We start from the raw sequence: 25,737 nt of genomic DNA, 5'->3' as shown, positions 1-25,737 counted from the left end.
GAATTCCTCCCACTGTGGCTGCTGGCGGTCTTGCTTGTTCCTCCTCACATCCTCCCCCCCCCCCCGTGTTTGTCCTATGCGGTCTTCTCCTGATTGCAGGCTCAGCCCAAACTATCTGTCAATTTTTAAGCTAGATTAGCCAATTTATTTCTTTTTTTCCCTCACCAAAAAGCTGATATTTTTATTAATGCAGTCTTACCAGTAGGTCTGTAAAAGTTACTAGCCTACAAAGCATTTACTAGCCTATCTGCCCACACTTATCTGTGTTAGCCTAAAAGAACCGCCTTCTAGGAAGCTTCCCTGTCTGATTGCCCTGGAGGCAATTCTTCACTACAGGTAAAGAAACCAACTTTAAAATTTCACAAGCTTTAAAATGGTTGGTTTGGATGGAAGGCTTTCTCTGGTACTCTGTGCTGTAATTGGCTTGCTTTTCTTCCTTTAGCTTAAGAATTATTATTTTTCTCGGCTCAGAGGGACAAAGGGCATCTTCAAGATGGGTGTTTCCTTTTCCTCTTAGCTCGGGAGGCAGGATTAAATATTTAAATTTTTCTTGACTTCTGAGGGTAAACGCCCCCTATAGCCAGTTCTATTTCCTGCCTTGATCGGGAGAGCAGCCCTTTGCAGCTCTCAGCTATTAGGATTAGAAATTCCAAGCTTTACTAATAACTTTCTTACCTAACAAACTCTATTTCTTCTACTATTCTGTCTCTTATTATTCTCTCTCCTATCCTTTTGTGAGGGAATAGGAGGGATCAATTCATAGTTATTAGGATCCTTCCCGCCAAAACAAAATGGCGGACCGGCAGGACGATAACTTTATCGCCTCAACAGATTCGGATCCAAGCCTCTTAACGGCTTTACCACAGCCATCCGAGGCTAATATGCCCTCCACCAGTCAACTTGCTGACTTGGGGGCTAAACCTAAAAGAAAAGGGAGTTCCAGCAGCGGAGGCAAGCGAAAGAGGGCCGTCTCGGCCAGTAACAAGCGTGTAAAACGCCTCATCGCCACCGCTCGCTCTTCAGCCGCGCCGTCGCAAGGCGGACAAATGCTCGCGACGGCAAGCGGCCCGGGGAACACAGAGGCATCGGTCGCTCCCTCCGGCAAAATTCTCCTGGGGCGCACTAAGGAGGCTGGCGGCTCGCCATTAGCCCATACTACCCCAGAGTCTGACGCAGGGATTACAGCGGCGGCGTCCGCTCCTCCTGTGCAACTTATACAAAAACAAACACAAGAGGCTAGCGGCTCGCATTTGCCTCATGGAGCTTCGTCCGTGGGCGTCTCGCCCCTTTTTCACGGACCTGAAGCCTCAACGGAGACACCGGCTACCAGTAGGACCTTCTCCCCCCCCTTGCAGGATGGCGGGCTAGCTCTTTTGAGGGCAGAGCTCTCCTCAATTATAAAGGACTCCTTTGCAGAGGTTTTAAGAGCTGTTCAGCCTCCCCCTCCCGCCTCCTTTGTACTCCCAGCAAATGCAAGGATTACAACAGTCCCAAACCTATTCCCATATGGGAGACCAGGTCAACCGGGCGCCTATTAATAATGAGCCCAGTACCTTTGGGGACGGTAGATGGCCAACCAAGGCGGCACTAAAGGACAGTTCTGGGCAACAGACTGCACAGGGAGAGGAGGGGGATGATTCTATGTCTTCTACAGGGGACAAATATGAGAGAGAGGAAGGGGAGTTCAGCTCCGATGGGGAAGATATTGTGGAGCAGCCTAAACAATCCAGAGTTTTTAATGCAGAGGAATTTCCTCGATTACTTACAAAAACCTTGGCTGCTCTTGATCTCTCAGATAATTCTGAAACACCAGACTCTCAAACCAAAAAAGGGTCAAGAGAGTTTTTTCATATGCATGAGACACCAGACAAAGTAGTTCCAGTGCCTGAGTATTTTTTGTCTCTTATGAAATCAGAATGGGAGAAGCCCATGGCCTCCAAGCAATGGCCTATACACTCAAAGAAGTTTTATAATCTAGATCAAACCGCCTCAGAAATACTCAAAGTCCCTCTGGTGGAAACACCAGTCACTGCACTACACACATCAGACATTGTTACAGAAGAGGGGCAGGCCTTGATCAGAGATCAGGCTGACAGAAAGGCAGAGCTGGCCTGCAAGAAATCTCACGAGGCCTCCGCCTTGGCAATCAAAGCCTCAGTGACCTCAGCACGGGTTTCCAGAGCAGCAATTATCTGGGCCAGAAAATTAACACAACTCATTCCCCAAGAGGAAAAACAGGCATGTGAAGGGGTCTCTCGTCTCTTAAGGGCGGTATCCTTCCTGGCCGATTCTACATTAGACACAATGACATATGCGGCTAGAGCCTTAGGTACCACAACAGCGGCTAGGAGAGCACTTTGGCTCCGCCCTTGGCAGGTAGAGCACCGCTGTAAATCAGTGTTAATGGGTTATCCCTATCAAGGGAAACACCTATTTGGTGATAAACTGGACTCCATATTAGTGGAAACCAAAGACAAGAAAAAAGCCTTGCCTAAGTACTTGAACAAAGATAACAAAGGTTCTTCCAATACATCCACCTTTCGATCCTATCATACATTGCAAAGATATAGAACAGATCACCGTCGGAACCAATGGACTCAGAGCCGTGGTTCCTTTCGGAGAGGGGGAAGATTCAGCAGAGGGTCAAAATTCCCAACCTTCCAAGGAGACAAAGGGAATAAACCCAACAGACAACCAAAACAGTGACGCCAACACGCTGCCTGTGGGAGGAAGGCTAACACTGTTTCATCCACAATGGTCTTCCAACCGGACCAGTGGGTGATGGACACAATAACACACGGCTACAAGATAGTTTTCCCGCATACCTCCAAACAGATTAATGATCTCGCCAGCATCCAAAAACAAGGACAAGCTGCTCAGAACCTCAACAGCAATCCAACACTTGTTAGACATCAATGCGATAGAGATAGTGCCTCTATTGGAACGCTCATTGGGAGTCTATTCAGTGTTCTTTACAGTTCCCAAGAGAGATGGAGGATGGAGAGCCATCCTAGACTTAAAGTTCCCGAACAGATTTATCCCCTTGAGGCGATTCAGGATGGAGACACTAAAGTCAGTCGCGGAGGCACTACGACCTATGGACTTCCTAACCTCCATAGATCTAACAGGCATATTTACATATACTCATGCACCCGCATCATCGACGCTTTCTGAGGTTCTTATACCGGGACATACGCTACCAGTTCAGAGCCCTCACTTTCGGATTAACATCAGCACTGAGAGTATTTACCAAAGTTCTAATCACCCTGGTGGCAAGCTTGCGCAAAAAAGGGATAAGGATATATCCTTATCTCGACGACATACTGATTTGTGCGGACTCAATCCAACAAAGCATACTTCATACAAACATGGTCTTAGACACACTGACAACACACGGATTTGTAATAAATTACAAAAAGAGCAAACTGAACCCCTCTCAGAGATTGACACACCTAGGGGTGGAAATAGATACGCAACAAAACAAACTCTTTCTCACAAAAGAAAAAATCCTACTCATCTCCACACTAGCAAGGAAGGCATACTCTTCCCGGTCGTGCAAGCTAATGTCCCTCGCCAAATTACAGGGACACATGGTAGCATGCATACCAACTGTTCAGTGGGCGCGCCTACATGCGAGGCCTCTACAGTGGCTACTCAGACCGTACCAAGGAGACATACAAAAGAAAAGAGACAAAAATGTCCTTCTTTCCAGAGTGGCCAAAAACAGCCTGATATGGTGGTCAAACCAACACAACCTGTCAAAGGGCCTCAGATTCATATTCCCCGTTCCAGAGCAACTATACACAGATGCTTGCACGACGGGGTGGGGGGTGACCTTTCACAAACACATAGCGCAGGGCACCTGGTCCCCCCAGGAACAAAAATTACACATAAACGCTCTAGAAATCAGAGCAATATTCAAAGCTCTACAGAGTTTCAAACATCTGGTCAAGGGAAAAGACATCTTAATCAGAACAGACAATGTGGCCGCAAAGGCACATTTAAACAAACAGGGGGGATCCAGATCCTCAATGCTACACAAGGAAGCACTATCGATTCTACAGTGGGCAGAGGTCAATCTAATGTCTCTCTCTGCGGAGCACATACAGGGAATCACAAATACACAAGCAGATTGGCTCAGCAGGGAGACAATACACGAGGCGGAATGGGCACTTCACCCAGATGTTTTCCGCAGCATCACACTAAGGTTTGGGACACCATTAGTGGATCTGTTTGCCACCTAAGCGAACCACCAGATTCCGAGATACTACTCCAGATACACACAGGTAGGAGCCGAGCAGACGGATGCACTGACGGCACCCTGGCCCAAGGGCCTGTTATATGCATTCCCGCCATTACCACTCATTCCGAGAGTACTGAGAAGAATACAGTCACTGAAGGCGCATGTACTCCTAATAGCGCTACATTGGCCCAGGCGGCCATGGTTCCCTACACTGATACAGCTCTCGAACAACAGGACCTGGAGATTACCAGTAAGACAAGACCTTCTCATTCAGGATCCAGTTTGCCATCCCGATCCAGGATGGTACAAAATGACCGTTTGGGAATTGAACGCAGGAGATTGTCCAAGCTAGGTTACACTGAAGACATTATTAACACCATTCTGGCGGCACGGAGACCCTCAACACAGAGGATCTATAATTCAACTTGGAAAGCATTCACTAGATGGTGTAGGCGCAAGAAATTCAATCCGATCAAACCTCACACAATAGGTATCCTTTCATTTCTTCAGGAGGGTCACAAAATGGGTTTGGCTGTCTCCACCCTAAAAAGACAGTTGGCAGCAATAGCCACTATTGTACCACGAGTAGCAGGCTACAGGGTTACAAAGCATCCTCACATAGCATCATTCCTTAAAGGGATATCTCAAATCTCTCCACCGGTTAAACATAGATTTCCCACATGGAGCCTGCATACCGTGCTAACAGCACTCACAAAGCCACCCTTTGAGCCTCTGACACAGGTGAGCTTAAAATGGCTGAGAATGAAACTTCTCTTTCTCACAGCCATAACATCAGCTCGCAGAGTCTCGGAGTTAGGAGCACTGTCAACTCGTCTGGGTCTTATAAATTTCCACAAGGACAAGGTGATTTTGAGACATGACCATTCCTTTATACCCAAGTGTAACACCAAATTTCATAGAGGGCAGGACATAGTTCTTCCATTTTTTTGTCCCGATCCAAAGACACCTATAGAGAAGTCGTGGCATTCATTAGACCTGCATAGAGCATTACATGTCTACATATCCAGAACAGAATCCATTAGATCTTCAGAGTCACTATTTATAAACATTTCACAACCAAAAAAGGGTAAACCAATGTCCAGAGCTTCTATCAGCCGCACTATCTCACAATGCATTAAAACGGCTTACACGGAAAGTAAACTGCCTATACCTGGGAGCATAACTGCTCATTCCGTTAGAAGCATGGCCACCTCGATGGCTTTCGACAGACAGGCGTCCATAGATGAAATCTGCAAGGCGGCCACATGGTCGTCCGTGTCTACATTCGTAAGACACTACAAATTGAATATTTACTCGTCCGCTGAAGCAGCTTTCGGCAGACGAGTCCTGCAAAGTGTATTAGAGGACGTCTAACCCTCCCTGGGCGGGGACTGCTCTGGTATGTCCCATCTTGAAGATGCCCTTTGTCCCTCTGAGCCGAGAAAGAGCCTTGGCTACTTACCGTGAAGGCTTCTTCTGCTCAGAGGGACGAAGGGCATCTTGCCCTCCCAGACGTCCATCTCATGTTTGAGTTTTCAGTTTTCTAACAGTTCAATACAGTTCCACATTCAGCTACACAAACTGATAGTTCATTAAGATAGATGTTTTTTAATTACTGTTAGTAACACACCAGAGAGATTCTGGGGTCAATAGAATGTTGTTTAACTTTTCTGTCAGCATTTATCTACTAATCTTATAAGGCTTGGAAAGTATTTACCTGGCTATAGGGGGCGTTTACCCTCAGAAGCCAAGAAAAATTTAAATATTTAATCCTGCCTCCCGAGCTAAGAGGAAAAGGAAACACCCATCTTGAAGATGCCCTTCGTCCCTCTGAGCAGAAGAAGCCTTCAGTACCTGTGTTTATGGATACCTTTTTCACTTGTATAATCTTAATCAGAGTTGAAGTCAATGGGCTTAAAAAGGGTATAACTCTTTTTACAGCTGCAGTTTGTTAATTATATCTACTTTAAAAAAAGTTAAAGCCAATCACTTAACAATCACAAAATGCAGCTGTATCTAAATTGATTGTGGAGTGTTTGGGTGTAATTATGTGATGCTTCTTTTTGGGAAAGAAATTGAAGCTTACAAATCCATGGGGAGGAAATCCAAATAAATGTGAAATGCTTGAAAGTATTCTTTGCAGGCCAGTGGTTGAAAAGGGTAAAATGTGACACAGAGGACTTGTGTGGATATTGCTATAGGCCTGGTTCACACAATTGCCAGCCAGAAATCTTCTCATGTTTGCGTAAGTCCTACTCACGCATGTGAACTAAGATGAAGATGGTATACTATATGTACAGGATTTCCACTTGCCAATTGCATGAAGTGGCCCTTAGATTTTTTTCCTGTGCTGTGCTCACTATATTCCGCTTTTCTCTTGGCTGTAAAAAATGGGAATTCTTTGAAAATTAAGAAAAAAGAAGAGTTGGTTTTTATATGCCAGATTTCTCTATCTTTTTAAAGGAGAATCAAACCGATTTACAATCTCCTTCCCTTCCTCTCCCCACAACAGACACCTTGGGAGGTAGGTGAGGCTTAGAGAGCTCTAAGAGAACTGACTAGCCCAGGGATCGGCAAACTCATTAGTCAAAAGAGCCAAATATCAACAATACAACGATTGAGATTTCTTTTGAGAGCCAAATTTCTTAAACTTAAACTATATAGGTAGGTACACTGTTTATTAACTTAATAAACTTTAATTAAAATTTTAAGTCTTAATTAAACTATAGGTACACTGAATAAAACTTGATATCATACTTAATAGTGATCTTATTTATTGATAAAAATTAAATTGTAAGTCCCTGCCATTTCCCCCTCCCCGTCCGTAGTCTTCGTCTGGAGGCCTGGTCTACCGCCATAAAAGCCTATGGGTAGATTTGGCCTCCGGCTCAGTCCCATTGGGAGGCCAGGTCTACCCATTGGCTTTCTTGGCAGTAGACCTGGCCTCCGGAGGCCCTTAGAAGCCAATGGATAGACCTGGCCTCTGAAGGGGGACTTTTTCCCCTCCTCGGAGTCCAGGTCTACCGCCAAGAAAGCCAGTGGGTAGACATGGCCTCCCAATGGGACTCAGCCGGAGGCCAGGTCTACCAAAGGAAGCCCGCCCCGCCCAACAGCTGATAGGCGGGGGGTGGGGCAGGAACCGCCGAGCCGCCCGCCCAGCAATCACGCGGCTAGAGGGGAGGGGAGGCTTTAGCCTCCCAACCATTGAGGGCAAGGGAAAGGGGGACCCGGCCATTCTCCATGGCGGGGGCGGGGAGAAACAGTGCGCCCGCTCTCTCGCTCTCTCGCTCTCGGGCGCACCAGCTCCGCAGCCCGGCTGCCAGGACGAGCGGGCGCAAGAGCAGGGGCTCCGAACCAAGTTCGGAGAGCCGCACTCAGCGGGCCAAAGAGCCGCATGCGGTTCTGGAGCCGCAGTTTTGAGACCCCTGGACTAGCCCAAGGTTGCCCAGCTGGCTTCATGTGTAGGAGTGGGGAAACCAACCCTGTTCACCAGATTAGAGTCTGCTGCTCATGTGGAGGAGTGGGGAATCGAACCAGGTTCTCCAGATTAGAGTCCGCTGCTCTTAACCACTACACCATGCTGAAAGCTAGCTTTTGTTATATCTTTTATAATTGTAAGTTAAATGTTGTTCTACAGGCCCCTTTATGTACATACTGGATGTATGAGCCAGAAATGAAGAATTTATCCTGGTTCATGTGCTTGAAACTAGGGCAATGGCTACATTGGCTAAACAGTATACAAAAAAGCACCCTCTGTGTACAAAGATGAGCCAAAAACGACACAGAAAGGCCATACACAATAATGAAATATAAATGTCTAATAATCTAATACACAAATGATGTCGCAAAGCTAATACAATACCTCCACAGAAACCAAACACGTGTCAATTACCACACTAAGGTTGTACGTGAAACAGAACAATTCGTAGAAAAAATTCTGGCTAAGTTGCAGAATTGGTGGCTCAAGTAGTTTGGGGACTGTTATTAGATAACAACTTTGCTTAGTACATTGGTTATCCTTTGGGTGAACTTCAAAGTTTGGAAAAGAAAGTGGTTAACACCAACATTTAGGTTTTTTAAAAATAGCTAAAGATTCTTAGGGTTTCTTAAAAGTCTCATTGGGCAGTTTTAATATCCTACTGTGTTGGTTTCTGCTACACTTTTGTAAATACTCACTTAGCCGGAAGAACTTAATTGCCTCATGGGTGTTTTTGTTTTCTGTTTTCACTTCAGATAGTCGTTTGGAAGAGATACAGTGACTTTAAGAAATTGCACAAAGAACTCTGGCAGATTCATAAACACTTATTCAGGCATACAGAATTGTTTCCTCCTTTTGCTAAAGCAATAGTATTTGGTAAGCATAAATATATGTATATATATATTTTTTTAAATTGCTGTAATCTTTTGGGAATGGCCAACTACTGATGAACAAATTTGTGGAGATTCAGAGTTTGATGTTGTGCTAACCGGACTTTGCTTTTGCCAAAAACATCTTGGTGAATAACTTATGTGTATGTTCATTGTTAAAGCCAGGCTTCTGGGGTGGATGGGGCAGGTTTTTTCCCCCTGCAGAGAATATGTGGTAAAATTTTGTGATTACTGTAGATGTTTATGGACATAACCAGTCCCCTCAAAGTTTGTATCTGACAAAGGGAGCTTTGAATCTCAAAAGCTTATACAGGTTGAGTATCCCTTATCCGGACTGCTTGGGACCAGAAGTGGTCCGTATTTCGGATCTGCCTTATTTTGGAATATTTGCATATTTGTCTTGGGGATGGGACCAAAGTCTAAACACAAAATTCATTCATGTTATATATATATGTATTTTATATAAACTTTAAACATGTAGCCTGAATGTAATTTCAAACAATATTTTTAATAATTTAGTGTACATTGAACCACCAGAAAGCAAATTGGCATGCTGCTGAGGGCCTGTGAGTAACTCCTGTATTTCGGCTCAAAAAGTCTGGTTTTTGGGTCAGTCTGGATATCGGATGTCTGGATATGGAATACTTAACCTGTCCCCCCAAAATCTTGTTGGTTTCTAAGGTGCTACTGAACTCGAATCTAACTGCAACGTTTGTAAATGTACACTAACACTTTCATAGATTGTAGCAAACCTAATGTTCTGTGATCTCCTAAACATAGGCCGGTAAATAAGGGGACTTCACAAACATGCATGTTCATCCCCTCCTAATTTTTAGAGCTAACCATAGTTAATATTAAAACTTGTAGCAGAATTTTTCCCCCTAACAATGGCTAGCTCAGAATCACAAGATTGGATCTGGTGTATGGACCTTGCGAAGTCTGTGTGAGAATCCCTGATCTTCCTGGCTTTCCCCTCCCCACAGCAGCCAATCCTGACCCTGGGAAAGTTTATGTTGGTCATATATCCTGTGTAGGATAATAGTCATGTGGGTCAGGATAGAGCAGTGGTTCTTAACCTTTTTTGCTCCATTCCCCCCTTTCACCATTGTTCAGAATATAATTCCCCCCTTCCCAAGATAGTCATAAACTTTATTGTCTCAGATTAAATTAAAAACAAACTACAATTTTACAGATTGTACATAATCTACAAGACATCACGCTTTGCTGAATAGTGGTCCCAATTCCCTCCCTGGAACCCTAAAATCCCCCCCAGGGGGGGATTCCCCCCTTGTTGAGAACCCATAGGATAGAGGCTGCAGTGGGGAGAGGAAAAGGGGTGAAATAGCTGCCTTCTGTCTCTTCATTGAGCAGAGCTCCACTCATGGAAGAATCAGGCGGGAGTGACTACACCCTTTCCCCCTCTAGTCTCCTGATTGACATGACTGTTTCTATGTGCGGATCCTGTGATCCCGGGAATAAACCTTTTCAGGGTTGGAAATGGCTGCTGGGGGTGGGGAGAGCTGAGAAGACACATAAGCTCTGGCAGGTCATGGAATCCAACCCACCATTTGCAGTCATAGTTATGAGTAGATTTAATACTTAAGAAAGCTTCAGGGTCCTTCCTGTGAAGAAAAGCTTGAGAAACTGAGGCCAATGTGTACAAAAGGCTTAGTGAGTATAAGTAAAATAAAGTATATTTAAATATCTTGTTAGAAGGAGTAACTACTATATAGGAAGCCACAAGTCAAGATTGTCAACTTCAAGTGGTACTAGCCCTTATAAAGCAAGGGTGGCCCCAGTATTTGATAGATGTCCCTCCTGTAGCAAAGCCATTTTGGTCTGTGAAGGATTATGTTGTGAAGATGGTATTCTTTATGTGGGTGAAAGGGTAGTTATTCCTTTGTCCCAAAGGCGAAATATGCTTTCTCAACTTCATGACTCGCATCAGGGTATGCAGAGAACTAAGGCTAGGGCAAGAGGGTTAATGTATTGGCCTGGTATGAGTAATGATATTGAAACAGTGGTTGGAAACTGTTTTGTATGTGCATGTCTTACACCTAAAAATCATAAGGAGCCACTTATACCACGTGAAATTCTAGAATTACCATGGGAAAAGGTGGGTGTAGATATTTTTGAATATGGCTCCCACAAGAACCCCAAGTGCAGAGGAGAGGAGGGAGTTATTTAAAAATGTATCGGAAAAGAGGAATGCAGTGGTAGCTGCTGCTGAAACAATGTTAGTTTAATCTGCACAGCTGATCAAATCTACAGTGACCAATTAGAAGCCTTTCTGGGCAAGAACCCTGCCTGACCCACACTACTTTCTAAACACTCGGTTAGCACCAAGGAAGGTGTCAGCAGGTGCCATGGTGCCGGTGGACACCACCTTGGGGACCCCTGGTCTATTCAGACTGATAGCAGATCTTCAGGATCTCTGACACAGAAAAGTCTTTCCCATCCTCTGCTACCTGATATCCTTTTACTGGAGATGCCAGGGGTTGAACCTGGGACATTGTGTATGCAGGGGAGGTGCTGTACCACTGAGCGGCAGGCCCTCTTCTAAATCCTCTGGAAAACGTGGGCATTGATCCTGTTATTGCTCACATGCTGTGCAGGAGCTCTGCTGTTTTAGCGAATTGCTCTCTGCAAAGCTGATTTCCCTTTGCTCAGGCTTCCCTGATTTCCTGTTCTGATTTCAGCTCTTTGTACTGTTATCAAAGGCTGCTCTTGAAGATCCCCTGAATTTCAGGAGGGGCTTGTTGGGTGGCATGTGGGAAGAGCAGGGGCTTGATTTGAAATAGGGACCTGGTTCCAACATTTCCTGCATGTTTGGAAGCTGCAGCTTCAGCCCTTTGGAGCCTAGCTGTCATTTCCACGTTCATGGCATGATTGGGCACCCCAGGTTTTCTGGGCAACTGTAGCTAGCGAAAAGACTCTTGCCTCTGCGGAGACATTCGTGACATGTTGACGATACGATGTAGGATATTGCTGCATGTTATGGAGACGAGGGAGAGAACTGGACACAGGGATGCTGTTTTCAGTCTTTTCTGAGTTTGGTTCAGCACTAAGCTCAAGTAAATTGCATCTGGTAGGTCAGCCCTATTCACTTGGACCTTGGCGGCAGTTGTGAATATCACCCAAACCATAGTATAGGCACACCTTGTTTTGTTGCGCTTCGCAGATATGGGTTTTTTTTGCAGTTGGCAGCCATCAACATCGAAGCAAGACCCTCTGTCAGAAAAAAGATTATGATTCGCTGCAGGCTCAGATGATGGTTAGCATTTTTAGCAATAAAGTATTTTCTTAATTAAGGTATGTACATTTTTTAGACATAATGCTATTGCACACTTAATAGACTACAGTATAGTGTAAACATAACTTTTATATGCACTGCAAAACAAAAACTTCATGTGACTCGCTTTATTGCAGTATTAGCTTTATTGCTGTGGTCTGGAACCAAACATGCAACATCTCTGAGATATGCCTTTATTGTATTGTACTCCAAAAATATCACTGCACAGAGATAACATCAGTGGATATTTTCAGAATACAGATGTTTTTAGGATGTCTTTGTGTTTCACACTAGGCAATATAGGTCATTTATGCATGCGAGTTTTACCTGAGGTTCGTTGCTGGCTAGACCCACACTTTCCAGTTGGGAATCTCTGCACCAAGCTCAAATCAAGTCCTGCCCCTTTAAATGCTGCTTTGTAATTGGCTTACTTCCCAGTGTGAGATAAGATTCCCCACCCCAAAACCCAATTGCCGCATAAAACAGCATTTTAAGAACAAAAAACGGAGCAATCTGAAAGAAAGGTGGGGGGAGAAATCCAAGCCTCAGTTTTTAAAAGCCTTTCTTTTGCTCAGAAAGAGCCCAGAGGAAGCAGGAAGAATTTGAATCTCTTTACATGCTGCTTTGTGATTGGCTGAGAGAGATTCCAATCTTCCTGTGTCCCGAGCTTTGCCTTCTGCACGGAGTTTTGAGCCGGGCTGAGCTCAGGGGAGAGGGTTAACAGAGGAATGGAAAGACCTGGACATTGCGAGTGCTGGTAGCGAGGTCATTTCTAATGGACAGAAAACACTTGCAGAACTCCAAAGAACAATCGAGTCAGACAGATGGTGAACGTGAGTTCAATTACCCATGCATAAATGTCCATAGTGAGACTACTGAATAGATACCAAATTATGTAGTGTAAAAATGGTGGGTGGTCATGTAATGCGTTGCCTTGTTATCCCTGGTCTGAAATTGTAGTGTTTATATTCATGATTTCATCTTCACCTCCTTCACTGTGGTTTCCTACCTGCCCTATTTATTTACCTGTTGTACAAACCTTGGCCCCTTTAAATAGTATCTGGGTTGGGTGGGCATACTGTTCACAATTACTGCTGCACCATTTGTACTTCTTGGCAGATAGCGGTATTTGTTTTTATTAACTCACTTTTAGCTTCAAGGGACTGCCCACATCAACATTAGCCCAACCTCTGGCGTCCTGGGATTCTCCATCCAAGGACATCTTTTCCATATGTGTTGCAGATCTGTCACTGTCAATTGGGGGAACCAAACTTTTCTGTATCTCCAGTAGTTATATCTGATCTTTTTTTGTTGACAAGGACCATCATGAGGGTTATAAGACTTGCCACATTTTGAACCTTGTACATGGCTTCACATATCGACATATACACAGTAACGCCCTGATATGTGTACTTGGAACAACAAGGACATTTGTTCTGTCATTTGTGCATTGAGGTTCATAGGGCTTCTGGACATGGTGATTAGTCTCTGTGTCAGAAAAGCATACGAAATGACCCCAAAGCTGAATGGGGGGAGAGGAGGTCAGGCTATTACTTTTTCCATGCTGCTGTTAACATTTATCCTGTCCTTGGGCTGTTAGCATCATAGGAACCCAAACTTTTGTTTACTTGTTGGCTGATCTTCCTGTGCTGGACTTCTTCCTGGAAATGCTCCCATTATATTGGAACTTGGGGTCACCCAGTGAGAGGTGAAACAAAGCACATCATCCCAGAATGTATAATTAATTTATGGAATTCATGGCCTGTAAATTGATGGTTTTAGAAGGAGATCAGCTGTGGAAGATAGGTCTGCCCACAAATGTTGGCCGTTATGGATAAAGGCAGTTTCCTTTTTCCAGGGAGGCATGGCCCTGGATACCAGTTGCTCGGGGCCAATGATGGAGGCTGTGCTGCCACTTCCTTCATGTTCTACATTTTTGGCTGGTCACTGTAGGAAACAGACTAGAAGGACCTTTGAGGGCTGCTCTTATGGTTTGGGAAGCGTAGGATATTTGGGTAATGAGGAGATCTGTTTGTCCTTCTGCTCACCTCTTTACTACCTAGAGCCACTGAATGAGGTTTAGAAAGATCTGTGTGATTTCCACACAGATGGACAGAATGCTAAGAATTCTTCTTTTGTTTTGTTACTGTTTTATATTTCTGTTCCCACAGTGTTTAACATTTGAAAGTCTGTTTTTTTTCTCCTTTCACTGCAGTTTCAATAGAGACCCGTACGTTAAAAAGTGAGGCCCTCTGACAGGAAAATGTCATGCTGCTTTCCTGCACTTAGTTTGGATTTTCCCATTGGAAAATAATATGTTGGCATGGAACATGGGAATTTAAAGTCAAAGATAATAGAGCAAAGCTGTTGAAATGTCTTTGATCTGGGTCCTGCTTACTAGCCAGACACCTGAAAACGTACTTTATATACTATGATGATATCCCTCTTTCCAGCAAAACTCTTGATTATAAAATAATCCTAAACCGATTTATAAAATAAACCCTAAACAGCAAGTCAATACAAAATGGCAGCCAAGAATTTTAGTTTATGCATTAGAGAACAATTAATTTATTTCCTCGTCTTGGCTGCTTTCCTAAATAGCAGGTGAGGTAGCCATATGAACTTCCCAAGGCACAGAACTCCAGAGTTTCAGTATCGCAACAGAGAAGGCCTTACATCTTGTTGGTACCCACTGAACCTCAGATAGGGGCAAAAACTAAGGTCTTCTTTGAAGCTTCAAAGAGAATGGGGTGAGGAGAAAGTTGGTGAGGAAGCAGCCTGTTCAAAGATGAAAGATGAGTGTTAGTGCTTCAGTTGTGACTGGAAATTCATTGGTAGCCAGTGTAGTTGGTTCAACACCAGTGTAATATAGCCTCTATAGACAGCTCTTGTCAACAATTTGATTATATGGCTCATCAGAAGTTTGTCTTCCCTGTCACAAAACGGATGACAAGTTGAGAGCCAGTGCGATGCAATGGTTAGAGTGGGGACTGAGGAGACCCAGGTTCTAATTCTTTTAAGTCATTTTCAGAGGATAGCCATGTTGGTCTGCAGTAGAATAGCTAGAATTGAGTCCAGTAGCACCTTAGAGACCAACAAGATTTTCAGGGTATAAGCTTTTGACTCAGTTATAGCTGTTCTATTAAGTCATGAAACTCATTTATGTGACCCTGGGATGGTCGGTCTCTCTCTCTCTCTCTCTCTCTCTCTCTCTCTCTCTCTCTCTCTCTCTCTCTCTCTCTCTCTCTCTCTCTCTCTCTCACTCAGCATTACCTACCTCATAGGGTTCTTGAAAGGATCACATGCAGGATAGAGTCATGTATGCTGTCATGAACTCTGGGAGGAAGGGTCCAATATAAATATAATAAATGTTTCCATGTGTATGTATTCACAGGCTTTCTTCATATTGTGAACCTGTGAGCACAGCACTCTATGTATGAAAGAAAGCTGATGTGGTACGAGTTGGCATGAGAGGTGAGGCTAGTAATCTGTTTGCCAGGTCAAGGAGCAGTTGCTCCCCTTGGGTGAGGGATTAGCTATGGTAAGATACTATATTGTTAATTTCCTATAGCGATTGCTATGGTTTTCTGCTCTTGTTGCTTTTATGCCATGTGAGAATCTGACTCTTGTTAGACTAGATAAAACATTTTGTTCAGATTCTTTTCTGCTAAGTTTGTTCCCCAAGTCAAAGTTTGGGCATAGAGGCTTAGATTAGACTTTTTCATGGAACAGAAGATGTTGGAATTGGAAAACTGATCTTGAACTTTCTATAACATGGAGGCTGGGGTGGGGAGATTCCTGGCCCCTGTGTGGCTGTTTAAATGACTGAAGTGTATACGAGTAATTAGCAGGCTAGGCATCATTTCCCACAAGATAGGGAGTCTTTGAAATTCGGTTGGTTGGTAGAACTTTAGGGGGATACCATGGTAAGCATTTGTGACTTCTTCAGGTAATTGCTACTGTCCATGCTGCTGGACTTGAGCTGTACATATAGATGTTGCTGGACTTCACCCCTTCAGATTATTTGGAGGGAAGTGATTGTATTCTGAGTACTTCTCCCTCCTAAAATAAAATACTGGCACATATAATATCAGCAGTAGTTTTCTATGTGCAGGGAGTTCTCCCTCTTTTTTGGCTAGGAAATATTCAGGATGTAGTCATCTAGGACAACTGAAGTGGTACAGTCTCACAGGAACTGGATTGATCTGATTGCGTAAATTGGTGCTCAGACTTCCCTTTTCATCCTTGAATGAATGGTAGTGCATCCAGGAAGCATGGTTGTTATACGGACTGGGCAAATGTCTCCTTGTGTGCACGGGGGACTTTTTTGTATCACAAATGAGAGTCTGACTTTAGTGTTAACAGAGTGGCTGGTGCTCAGTTCTCTACAGGGTTAGCTGAACACAACATGGGCATCATGAATGTGACAGCAAGCCTTATTTAATTTTTCTTTTTGCATTGATGGACATATGCTTGTGTCCCTTGGCTAATCAGGAGCATCGCCTCTCGTGTCCTTCAAGACGTGATGGAATCTTGGATTCTTCTTGCAGCTGCCAGATTGCATTGTCTGAGATGATTGCAGAGAGGGGACTCTGGGGACAGTTGTGAGTGGGAAGTGTGAAGCTTGTTGCTGTCTCCTGAAGCAGTTGCTTGAATTAACATATGCAGGGATTTCTCCTCAGTAGGGTATTTTTTTAATTTTTAAGAAAAAAAGGCTTGTTTCTCAAAACGTTTGTCTTTTTTTCTTTCAGGGCGATTTGATGAAAGTGTGATTGAAGAGAGGAGGCAGTGTGCAGAAGATTTGCTGCAGTTTTCTGCCAATATCCCTGCACTCTATAATAGCAAGCAGCTTGAAGATTTCTTTAAGGTTAATACTTCTGAGCTGATTTCTTCATCTCTTACATGATCCCACGCGGCAGGCAGAGTTTGCTTGTTTTTAATTTCGCTACTCAAGGAGCGTGCAGACCGTTGGCGAAAACTTTGAGAAAATTAAGTATTTTTCCTGTTCATCTGTGAACTATTAAGGCTTGCCCTTGGCTATCAATCCATATCTGAAGAAGTGAGTTATGCCTTGTGAACGCTGACATTGAAATAAATCTTGTTAGTCTTTAAGGTGCCGCTGGATGTTTGGTTTCTTTTGCTACTGCCTTTGGGACCTTATTTATACATACTGCACCTTGAGTAAAATCATGACACCCTGCAGACTTACAGAGGTGGGTCTTGGCTCACAATCTGAACAATTTACCATATGTAGATGCAAAGCATCTAATATTAAAAAGTGCAGCATTGTATTACTTCATTCAGCTTTGAATTGAGATATTATAAAGCCTCAAATCATGTTGGCTGAGTTTCAGTCACTTGGTCACATTATGTGGCTTTTTTTTGGTCACTGAGATAAAAAATTGCAATACATCACAGTAAATGTGAGATATGTACTAATTAATTTCTCTTTCTGAAGGATGGAGAGGTGCATGATGGGTCTGAATTGATTGGACCTGCAGAACCTCTGTGGGATTCCTTGACTGACAGTGTGTCTGTTTGCAGTTCTGAAGGTTGGTTTCTGCCTTGTTACTTTTTGTGATTTGCCTCATTGCGGGATGTAGTTGAATGATGTATGGGGTGCTTAAGAAATTCCAAACAGTTTGTATTTTTATCTCCTCTAGATGGCAGCATTAGCATTTCGGCTGTCTATGGCAAGCACATAAACTTTCCCCCAATCTGGTATTACCGTTGCGTATGGGAGAAAACCTGTTATGTGAATGTTTTCGACTTATTTTATAGCTCTTTGTTTTAAGTCTGTAGTTTGACACACACAGGAGTGCACACTTGTTTGTAAAGATGGATGTTCTTTCTTTAGCTAAATGTTTTTTTCTTAAGCTTATAGTGCAAGATTGGCTTTACTTGATGCTCCTAGGTTTGAAAATTCTCTGTCACAACAAGGCTTAGAGTCAGAGGAAAGTCTGTTTGATGATACTGGTAGAGGAGGTTCAGCTAGATGTTGCAGGATGGGGACTATCTTTGTGATGCTCTGATCCAGTAAATATCTTGTGTTCCAATACACCTTGTGGCGATCTCTGCCTTCTGAGGCTTCCCCATCCACTCTAACGGAGGAGACTGCTTGGTGTATGAACTGAAAGTTTGGTTGTCTTACAAAGCATGCATTCCTTTAAATTAATACCTTTTTCAAGCCCTTGATTTCTATAAGGCTTATAGGAACCTGTCCTACCTATGACATTTATTTAATTGATAATACAGGAAAATATAATACTTATATATTGTGCAGTAGCAATGAAGCTACGTCGTCTTAATGTACGTCCTTAATCTGTGGAAATGTAAAATTGGGTGATTCCTAATTTTGTTGGCCTTGGTTGTAAACATCTACTCTGTATGGTCAGTTTCTGTTTCATCTGTTTTATCTGGCATACTAGCCACAAATAAAATTTATTTATTTAATACTTATATAATAGAACTGTCCTTGTTTTTATTTTACTTGATAGTTATTTGTACTGTGCTTTCAAAAAGATCACCAACTGTCCTTCTATGTATTCTTTTTTTTAAAAAATAAAGCTCGCAAAGATGTCAGTGGCATTGACGACATAACGCTTAGCCAATCAGAATGTGGAGGTAAGAATGAGTTCTCATTTAATTTGCCAATGTTTCAATATTTCTTTCCTCCCAACTCGAATCTCAAGCCCAACAATTCCTGCATGTGCTGTGTCTAGAGCAAGCTGAAGTCTTGAGATCACCATACCGAAGAGTTTCTATTGGCTTTAAGCACATATAGAGCGCCAGCCCCTTAAACGACAAGAGCTTTAATGGAAGGAGTGTTAGTTGCAGGCAAGCATCAGTCCTTGAAATCTTAGTCAATTAGGCTGTCAGTGTGAGTAAGCAGCCTTTTGAGGAAAGTGAGGCTGTAGATCTTGACCAAACTGGTGTGGCATGTTGCTAATCTTGATGTTGTCTTAATTTAATAACAATAATACAGGATTCCTTTTTTTTTTTAACGTGAGGTGTCTCCTGTGCAGTTGGGTACATAAAAGCTAGTTTTTTGAGCTGTTGCTTTGTAGTTTGAATACTCTGACCAGTGGTCTTTTCCCTTGCATTTCTTGAACCAAAATAATATGGGGCATCCATGTAGAGTTTTCAAAGCAGGCACATCATCTCAGTGATCTTGAGGTGATTTTATGATTAAAAAATAGCATAAGCCTTTTTTTAATAATGGAATAAAATAGTGGAATAAAATAAAAAATAATAATGGAATAAAATTTAATAAAAAATAGCATAAGCCTTTTTTTAATAATGGAAACACGGGATTGGGGCATTTAAAAATGTATTTATTTTATTTATTGGAACATTTCCGTGCTGCCTTATACTCAGTAAAGGAAGCCACAACCCTCAGTGTGCAAGACTTGAGCAAGGCTGTTAACAATAGGCCATTTTGGAGGTCGTTGATTCATACAGTCGCCATAAGAAGTGACGTGACGGCACTTAATGCACACGCATGCTGCCTTTCCCACCAACCATGCTTCTTGAAGGTAGCTTAACAAAACATGAACAATTAAAGCCAGTGAACCTCTTACCTTCACTATATACATGTGTGTAAAGTGCGTCAAGTCGTAGTCGACTTATGGTGACTGTAGGGTTTTCTAGGCAAGAGACGTTCGGAGGTGGTTTGTCATTGCCTTCCTCTGCGTAGTGACCCTGGAGTTCCTTGGTGGTCTTCCGTCATAATGCTAACCAGGGCTGACCCTGCTTAACTTCAGAGATCTGAGAGATCAGGCTAGCCTGGATCATCTAGATCATGGCTCACCATATATAAACCAGATGAATTATCTGCCAGACGCTTGTCTAAAAACAACTGCTTTGTATCTTTTCTGGAAGAAGGCTAACAAAGGAGCCTCCTTCACATCCTCAAGGAGGGCATTCCATAAGTGAGTCACTCCTGTGTTTCAGAAGTGGGATTGGAAAGAGAGTGGCTTGCTTAAGACCCCGCGATTCGTTCATGGTAGAGGCAAGATCTGAAGTGGTTCACATGTTAGCCATATGGTACATTAGTTCTCGTAATTAAAGGCTGCCTTCTTAATTGGCCTGTATGTCACATAAGCACTGCTGCTGGGATGCTTTAGTTATAATTTACACTGTTTTGGAGGATCAGGTTGGACCCACTGATCAACCGGGTCCCTTCTGAGGCCGTCTTTCTGTTGCACCGCAGGTTTCTCCAGCGACAGCGACCTGATCTCTTTGACTGTTGATGTGGACTCTCTTGCTGACTTAGATGATGGAATGGCATCTAATCAGAATTCTCCCAGTAGATCTTTTGCTCTCAACTTTGCCGCTGAATCTTCAGCACAAGCCTCTGCTGCTTCAGATCATGAGTGGAGCAAACCCGACGGGGAGAGGGAGAGCCGGGGTCTGTTTACTGGGAGCTTAAAGGCCAAACTTGGCAGGCGGGACTACCTGGAGAAAGCTGGGGAGCTGATCAAGTTGGCTTTGAAGAAGGAAGAAGAGGAAGATTATGAGGCTGCTTATGGCTTTTACAGGAAAGGGGTTGATCTGCTCTTGGAAGGAGTTCAAGGTAGGCTTGATTATGGTTGAATCCAAAATTTGTTCTTAATTATCTCAAAGGTTTATTTTGAGAACTGGAAGCAATTTAGGGGAGCATTCAGTATTCCTCCCCTTGCAAATACGTGCCCATTCTTCTACTGAAATTACCCTTTGTACTGCATGCAGGGATGTCCTTAGTGATTCCTCGGCCCTGAGCAGAAGACCAGGACAGGGCACCAGAATCACTACCACGCCTCCTCCCTTCCTGGGTCACCCCAGGCTCAAGCAAAGTGAGCGGGTGGGCAGACAGGCACCTGCTCCCTGAGTCCCTAAGGGGGGGTGGGCAGGCATATGCAAGAAGTCGCCGCTGCCCATCCCCCTCACATATGTGAGGTGGCTGCCGAGGCGACCGGCTGCTACCCGAGCCTCTGAGGCGTGAGTGGGTGCATGTGCCAGCTGCCTGCTCCCTCACCCATGCTAGGGCAGCTGCCTTGGATCCCCCGTTGCTAAGACACCTCTGACTGCATAGCTAATTCCCCATAACGACTCCTGTGCGGTGGTAAGTGAGCTTGGTATTTCAGGTATTCAGGTATTATAGAATGTATTTCTTGGTCCTTTCCATCACATGAAGTCCAACTTAGCCTCCTCAGTTATTTTGCTTAAGTGGCTTCCCATAAGTTTATGTATGCCTTCAATGTAATTATTAGAAACTATAGAAAGAGGCAGCACATGGGTCAACATAAATAAAAATGGAAACAAGGTGTTAACCTGATAAGACTTATGTATTAATCAAAGAATGAATGAAAAAATGAAAAACCAACAAAAACATAAGTGTTAAATTCACACTAAATGCCTCGCAGGGCTTAAGGCAAATTAAACACAGTCAACCGGCTTACAGCCAAAAATTCAATTCAACGTAGCCGACAAGGGCTTATATATCATATAATAAAGTCAATAACAAATTAATCATGAAGAATGAACAACGGATTGTAAGAGCTATGTTATAATATATGTAAGAGCTATGTTATAATTTTGGTGCATAACAACACAAAGTGGGTAAGCTACTTTGTGTTGTTATGCACCAAAATTATAACATAGCTCTTACATATATTCTCATTCTTTAGCATTTAGCCATTTAGGCTTCTGTTTATTTTTCATAGAATTTTGCTGCGTTACTTTTGAATACCTTTGAATGTTATTATTGGTGGTCCCTTTAACGTATTGGGGTCGGCAAGCTGAAGAAGATTTCGAAACGCGTCCTTGCGTCAGACCCAGCCACGGACCTCTTTCGTTGTTCATTCTTCATGATTAATTTGTTATTGACTTTATTATATGATATATAAGCCCTTGTCGGCTACGTTGAATTGAATTTTTGGTTGTAAGCCGGTTGACTGTGTTTAATTTGTCTTAAGCCCTGCGAGGCATTTAGTGTGAATTTAACACTTATGTTTTTGTTGGTTTTTCATTTTTTCATTCATTCTTTGATTAATACATAAGCCTTATCAGGTTAACACCTTGTTTCCATTTTTATTTATGTTGACCCATGTTCTGCCTCTTTCTATAGTTTCTACTATTTCAATGTAATTATAGCTTAAGAGCACACACAGGTGATTTGGTTTGACACAGGGCAGGAAACACCACTTAAGTACATTAAAGAAGCCTTGCTGGACTGAACCAAGGAGTCATCTCATTCTGTCTCCTGCAGTAGCCAGTGAGATGCTGCTGGGGCTCACAAATAGTTCACAAAATATGGGACATGCCCTGCTGGGTTTGTCCCGAACATCAGGTGTTCAGAGGTGTCCTGACTCTCTACATGGAGGTTCTGTTTAGCTGCCATAGCCAATAGCTGTTGATAGAACTAATTATTGACATTGTCATGAAGTTACTATGGCAACGTGATCCCCAAGGGTGGATACTGACATACACATAGATCCGGAGTTCCTGTAGCGCCTCCTGGCTTCCTCTCCATTGGGCAGGTATACTGGCCTGTGAATCCAGCGCTCGATCAGCAGCCTGTTTTGCCCCTCCTCTGCATTTCAAGCAAGCATTCTTATTTTTACAAATGTCTACAGTTCTGTAATATATTTATTGGAATAAATATGCATCCCCCCTCTTTTTTTTTTTTAAGTGCTTTTCTTTTTATACTGTTGGAAAACTGGTTTGGGGAGATTTGGGGTGGAGGCAGGTGAGATTGGATTGCTGCCCTCGCATGGTTCCCGCCAATTAAAACGGTGCATCGTGGGTTTTGCTACAAAGAGCCAGAGCAGGTTCCTCCTGAGTTCGAATCCATAGGAGAAGTATGTACAGCTGATCAAAAGAGGGTGGGTGCTTTCCCACAGCAGGCTTGCCTGAGAATGTCTGTCTGGATGCTGCTTCAGTAGCTTTGTTGCCCACACGCCTAAGAGAGCTTCCTCTTCCATCTCTCATCGTAATCGCCCTCTTGATGTTGCTCTAAGCCCACAGGAAGATTCTTCAAGGTGGAGGCTTCACAGTTTGGTGAATCCCATTCCCATCACATTCACGGAATCTTACAATTACCCTCTCAGTTGCTGGGACCCTGCTCAAACCTGTTTTATGTATAACTAAATCTAGGGGACTTGAGGAGTCCCATGGAAGGAAGTAGGTGCAACATGTGTGCGTAAAAATCTGGACTGAAGACTTTGTGAATGAGCAGTCTGGAACAGTAGAGTTGAAGTATATTAAAGGCAATATCGGTGCAAGGGAAATTGCACTGGACATCTTGTATTAATAATATGAAGCTGCAACTTGTATTAAAAATAATTAGGATTCCCCCTTGTGTTGTAGACCTATCCTATGAGTCTTCAAATGTATTCATCCATAACATTTTTAGTGTGCTTGTTTCAGAAGAAAAATGTATTCCAGCGTTCTTCTATATTCTTGTTCCCCCCGCACCCCTTCCTCTCTAAAAATAGGTAAGAATCCCCTCTTTCTCCTTATACTTCTACTTTACAGCTTTGACTTGAGAAAGAGTGGAATAATTGTTCAAGTATCAATAACTCTGAAATGGGGAGGGGTGAGTGTGTGTTAACAGTTTGCGATTAATATAAAGTGCTGATACAAATTATTACCACTTGGTGGCACCAAGGAAGTAGCTTTTGAGGAGCTTCCACAGCAGTTGTGATCTAGGGAGCAAGAAGCAAAAGCATTTCCCGATTTGTGTCTTTGCTCTAAATGTATCGATACTTCCCCATAATGTGCTTTGCTTTCTAGGTTTCCCGTGTAAAACTCTTTCCCCTTTCCCTCCATTAGTATCCTCCTGTTTCATTACCGTAACCTCTGAATGCTGATTGACCCGGTAGTAGTATCCTCAGGGAAAACGCCTCACAGGTTTTAAAGCCGGTCACTCAAGAGGGCCATTTTTTGTGTTCTCTTGGAAGAACCTCCTGATGGTGATGTGTGCGATGAAGCATGGGGGTAGACGTGGCTTTAGAAAGGGCACATTCTCAGTGACTATCTCCTGTTGGAGCCACCTCTTTCAGTAGGGCATACATGTGGTTCATTTGGTATTATATTTTTTGTTATACTGACACTATGTAATTTTAGTTTTTAAATTATATATCCCAGCATCTGGTCATTTCTCGATGGCTCAAAGAGCGTCTTACTCTTAGGGCAGTTGTAGGTTGTTGAAAGGACAGTTCGAGCACGCTGGGAGCCGGCTTCCCCCCCATTAGTTGTTGCAGGATATGTGCTGTCAGCTCCTCTATCTTGAAAGAATAAAAATTCAAAACGAGAGAAACAAACTTGAGATCATTTTGTAGCCCTGTTCTTTTTTGGATCCTGTCAGCACTTGTGTCAGTGATCTATTTATTGGATATAAAAAATACTTGAAGGAGCATTAGTGTTTTATTATCAATTAATTTTGAGAAACATAGGTAGTACTAGTTTCAGAGGGTTTGTAATAGAACAGCTAGATTTGAGTCCAGTAGCACCTTAGGCCTTTTATACAGGGAGGTTTCCCTGCGGACACCCCCACCTACTGCTTTGGGGCTTCCTTTTGATTATGCATGCCTTTTCCGCGAGTCAGAGGTCGCCTCACTCTCCTTGCGCTTTTTACCCACGTTTTCCAGATTCTGGCTAAAACAGCATCTGGAAAACATGGGGAAAATGCGCAGGGAGAGCGAGGCGACCTCTTACCGGTAGAAAAGGCATGCATAATCAAAAAGGAAGCCCCAAAGTAGTCAGTGAGGGTGACCGTGGGGAAACGTTCCTGCATAAAAGGCCTTAGAGAACAACAAGATTTTCGGTGTGTTAGCTTTTGAGAGTCAAAGCTTCCATCATATAGCTAGTATTGTGTGTGTTGCATAAGCATATTCTTGTGTATAACTATTATCATTTTTAAAATAAAACAATTCTGCCATGTGAAGCGGTGGGAACTCCCCCCCCCCATGTTTGGAATGTGAATACATCTTTGATAGGATGTGACTATGTCTATCCTTCTGTGTAGAATACCAAATTCTAAGGCAACAACCTCTAATGCTGCAAACCTGAGTAGAGCTTAATAGGTGTAGTTGCTTAGGATTGCACTGCAAATTCTTTGGTTCAGTGCAGGATGCCACGGCTGTAGTTTTTCAATTTCTGCCTTTGGGGTCTTTTCCCACAGAGACTCATCTCCCAACAGAACCTCAGATTACAATGAAGCACTGGCCAGGCTTGGTTGGCCTCACTGTTCAGTGTTGTGCGAACTGCAAGCACTCCCAGGAATATACTGAACAGTTTAATATGGCTGCATGTTGCAGGAAAAGATTGGCATCGGTGAGCAAAATGTCTGTCAAGGAAGCCTGTAGTAATTTTAACATTATGGCTGTTGATGAGCTTCCTGGGCAAACTTGATTTTCTTGTATTGGGGCAGCCCATTCCTGAAGGGGGGAGCCGACCGACGGCGGCCAGAAGTGGCACAGCCGCGCCGCCGCCTCAGAGGCTTCCTGGCTGCCGTGGAGGCAAAAAGAGCATTAAAAAAAACAAAAGGGGGAAATGCCCCATTGAACAAAGCAAGGCTCTCCATAGCCACAATCCTCATGGTATTCATGAAGGCCATGAAAACACATTGCCCAGGATGTGTGACAGTTTTTCCCAGGTAGAAATTGCTTTGAGTGGAAAATGCGGTATTCTTCATTAACAGTAGAACCATCTGGGCAAAAATGCATTGTCTGTGTGCCATAAAATGAATGCGCGCTGACTGGAAGAAGCCCATTGTTGTCAAAGTGTCTTCATCATACGGACACAGTGCCTGTTATTGAAAACAAACTTATGATGGAGCTTTCTGTTGAAC

The 25,737-nt window shown here is 43.3% G+C and overlaps 1 protein-coding gene across 1 annotated transcript in view; it reads left to right on the top strand.

The window, feature by feature from the left end:
• RPS6KC1 (ribosomal protein S6 kinase C1) overlaps nt 1-25,737 on the top strand; it is a 122,723-nt gene that overhangs the window by 21,364 nt on the left and 75,622 nt on the right. The window contains exons 3-7 of the mRNA XM_056852992.1: nt 8,477-8,597; nt 16,655-16,770; nt 17,362-17,455; nt 18,471-18,527; nt 20,116-20,478. Coding sequence (XP_056708970.1) covers nt 8,477-8,597; nt 16,655-16,770; nt 17,362-17,455; nt 18,471-18,527; nt 20,116-20,478 — 751 coding nt within the window. The remainder of the gene's footprint in view (nt 1-8,476; nt 8,598-16,654; nt 16,771-17,361; nt 17,456-18,470; nt 18,528-20,115; nt 20,479-25,737) is intronic.

The sequence above is a fragment of the Euleptes europaea genome, chromosome 7 (genome assembly GCF_029931775.1).
Source record: "Euleptes europaea isolate rEulEur1 chromosome 7, rEulEur1.hap1, whole genome shotgun sequence".
NCBI lineage: Eukaryota > Metazoa > Chordata > Lepidosauria > Squamata > Sphaerodactylidae > Euleptes > Euleptes europaea.
This window is presented reverse-complemented; position numbering and strand designations above follow the sequence as displayed.